This window comes from Elephantulus edwardii, unplaced genomic scaffold (assembly GCF_000299155.1).
Source record: "Elephantulus edwardii isolate Elephantulus edwardi_28Jun2011 unplaced genomic scaffold, EleEdw1.0 scaffold00463, whole genome shotgun sequence".
NCBI lineage: Eukaryota > Metazoa > Chordata > Mammalia > Macroscelidea > Macroscelididae > Elephantulus > Elephantulus edwardii.
The window spans coordinates 525343-528712 of NW_006400213.1; the positions used below are offsets into that span (position 1 = coordinate 525343).

The window sequence follows — 3370 nt, forward strand, 5'->3', positions numbered from 1 at the left end:
TATTTACTAGTTAATTTACTATTTCACTCTACTTTTCATCTATAAATTTTTTTTAAATTCAAAGATTATCAGAGATGACAACATTATCCAGGTCCAGATCACAAAAGCAACATGTGTCATAAGCAGCCACCACTACTAAGATTTTAGGAGAAATGTTTTAAAGAACATATATTTTGCAAAGGAAAAAAAATCCCACAGGGTATCCACCCCTGCACAGTAAATGCATGTGCCTTTTGGCACCTGTGTGAACCTTGCTGTGGCACCTCATTGATTCACGCCCTCGTGGAATGTGTGGAACATGCAACTCCAGTGCCTCGCTGGTTCACGCCCTCGTGGCACCCATGTGGAGCATGCCACTCTGCTTGACTAGTTCATGTCCTGGACACCAGCGGAGGCAGGGCAGAGGACTCAGAGCAAGGAGGAAAGACGACTGTCTCACAAGGAGAAAAGTGATTAATTAGCACTCACTAGTGCTGCCTCATCATATTACCCAACAGATCAGTGCAGGCAGGACAACAACACAGGGCCCTCATCCTCATCTCCCACAACTTAGGCTGTACTCACCAGCAAGCATGGCCCTGGTGATGTCACTAGACAGGCTTGGGGCTTCCACCTGCTCACACAGAAGGTCCAGGTTCTTGCACAGCCAGGCTACCAGGACCCGCGTGTCCGGGTGTCTGTGGACAAAGTGTAGCTGGAGTTAGCGTTTCTCTGTTACTATCAGCACATTTGAACCCTCATGTCACAAGGAGGGATGGCTGTGATTACACATGCAGCTGCCATGGCCTCTGCCCACAGGCAGGCACAAAGGGCTCCCAGCAGGGTCAACTAACACAAGACCAACCAGGGAAGGGGTGCTGAGGTCTGCTGAGCAATCAATCCATCCTCTCCATCCAGGCACTACTTCCCTCATTCTGGGACCACTGCCAGCTTCCAGTTGGCAGACCAGGCGAGGCCAGGAGCAACTGTGTCCAGATCACAACACTCCTCATGCTGCCCACTGCAATCAGTGCCACTGCCAATCCCAGTCATCTTACCCATCGTGCTTCAGTCTCTGTGGATTTACTCAGCTGGCTTACATGGTTTATTTAAATACAATCACACAGCGTGCCCCATATATGCCTCTTTCATAAACCAACAAATGTTTCTGAGGTAAATCCGCTACAGCAGGTATCAGAAATTGACTCCTTCTGCAACTGAATAAATAATAACAATCCAGCCATCAGTTAATAGACAGAGGCTGGTTTTGCCTGTAGGCTCTTATGAATGTCACGGCTACAAACATGCATATACAAGTTTTTGGACACAGGACACAAGTTTGCAATTCACTTGGAGAAGAACTACTCCAATGAACACAGAAAACCCATCAAATTTGTTTTTCAAAATGGTGCACTATTGAGGTTCCCAAGAGCAATGCTGGAGAGTTCAAATTTCTCCTTTCCTCAGTAACACCTTTAACTGTCCTACTTTGATATTCTACTCATCCTGGTGGTTGGAGAGTGGTAGTTTTTCTATGTCAAAAAGTAATGATTAACGACCTGTTGTCATGGGTCTAGTGACTATTTGTGTATCTTCTTCAGAGAAACAGCTATTCAGATACTTTGCCCATTTTTAAACTGGATTTTCTTATGTTCAAGATACGACACTCTGCAGAAACATGACCTGCAAATATTTCCCTCATTCTGTGGGCTCTGTTCATTTTCTTGTTAATATCATTTGATTTACAATGGTTTTTAGATTAAATTAACTCCAACTCTTCAACTTTTTCTTTGTTGTTATATGTGCTGTTGAGTCACCTGTGACTCATAACCACCCTGAGTACAACAGCTCTGAAGCCTGCCCTATCCTCAGCCAGTCTTGCTGACGCTGATGTACCTAATTCCATTATCCCAATTATCGTATCAATCCATCTCATCCAGGGTCTTCCTCTCCTGCTCTGTCTCCCTCCATTCTTCCAAGCATGATGTTGTCCTCCAAGGACTGGTCCCTCCTAACCACATGCCCAAAGTATGTGAGATTGAGCTTCAACTCCTTGCTTCTAAGAATAAACTTGGTTTCACCCTCTCTAAGACAGACCTATTTGTTCTCCTATATCCATTGTACATTCAAGACTCTTCTCCAAAGGGAGCTCTGGTGGCCTAGTGGCAAGAAGCTGCAAGCCCAGAGGTGCACAGTTCAAATCCACCAGATGCTATGCTGGAGAAGGACAATCTCTTCCTGTACCAGTCAGATCCGATTTGAAGGTACATATACAAAATAATAATTTTAAATTCCAAGATGGCAGAAGCAGCAGAAACAGCGTGGCGAGCTGCGGGAGCAGCAGACCACATAGAGGAGGGCCATGATTGAACAGTTAAACAGCTGATGACTGGTCTTCGGTGCGGATTGAGGCCCAACAGCAGGAGATCAAGGATACCCAGGGAGCAATGGGTGAGTCCCGTGGCTCCCAGCTCCTTGCTGCTGAGCGCGCACCACCCCTACAGCTCCACGAGGCTCCCACCGCCGGACCCCAGGGATCCCCTCACCTGGGATAGACAGTAGGCACCGTCCCCACCCCAGCTGGTGCAGGGGAGCCGCCACACCTCCAAAGAGTGGACTTGTTCTGGGGAGAATTCTTGGAGCCAAGATGGTGGCAGCAGGAGATGCAGTAACAGGTTAGGGTTTCCTTGGGCAGGCCAGAGAGGAAGGTCACCAACACACTGGATTGATGAGTCACTGTGAGCTACCTACGACTTGAGGACACTTAACAGTGACAGCATGTCCAAGACGGCAGATATCCTAAATGCACATCTTTTGATCTGCTGACTGCCGCTGCCAAGAACTGTTTAAACTGGGGGTGTGTGTGTATGTGTTCACTCTCAGGTTCCCTTCTCCATTTATAAAGGGGGAGGGCAGTGACACCTACTTCAAATTACAGTATGACCACTTACTGGAGAGGGGGGTAAGGGTGGTGGTGTTGGAATTGGGGACACTGTCCCTGGCCACATGGTCTTCGGTGAGGTGTGAAGTCCAGACTTGGGGGGGAATTTGGTGGGGGAGTGTGCCATCCAGCCCCTAAGGTGTGTTGTCTGGCCCCTAGAGTAAGCCGTTCTGGCCCCAGGGCGAGCTGTGTTCAGCCCTGGAGCGAGAGCCATGTTCAGCCCTGGGGTGAGCCGGCCCTTGGAGTGAGCTCCTCAGTCCTCAGATTGTGCCATCCGACCCCTGGGTAGGAAAAACTGCCTAGGGTGTACAGAGAATTTTATCTAAGCTACTTTCCTCCACCCTCTCCTCCAGTACACCTTTAAGTAACACCCCAGAGCCCTTCTATTTGTAACTCACAAGTTTGTGCTCTCTAGGTTTGTTCCCTTTTCTATAGGTAATCTTTTTTTTT

General features: G+C 48.0%; 1 protein-coding gene across 1 annotated transcript in view; it reads right to left on the minus strand.

The window, feature by feature from the left end:
• FANCA (Fanconi anemia, complementation group A) overlaps positions 1 to 3370 on the minus strand; it is a 44049-nt gene that overhangs the window by 25317 nt on the left and 15362 nt on the right. Inside the window, exon 7 of the mRNA XM_006902866.1 lies at positions 565 to 677. Within this exon, the coding sequence (XP_006902928.1) occupies positions 565 to 677 (113 nt within the window). The remainder of the gene's footprint in view (positions 1 to 564; positions 678 to 3370) is intronic.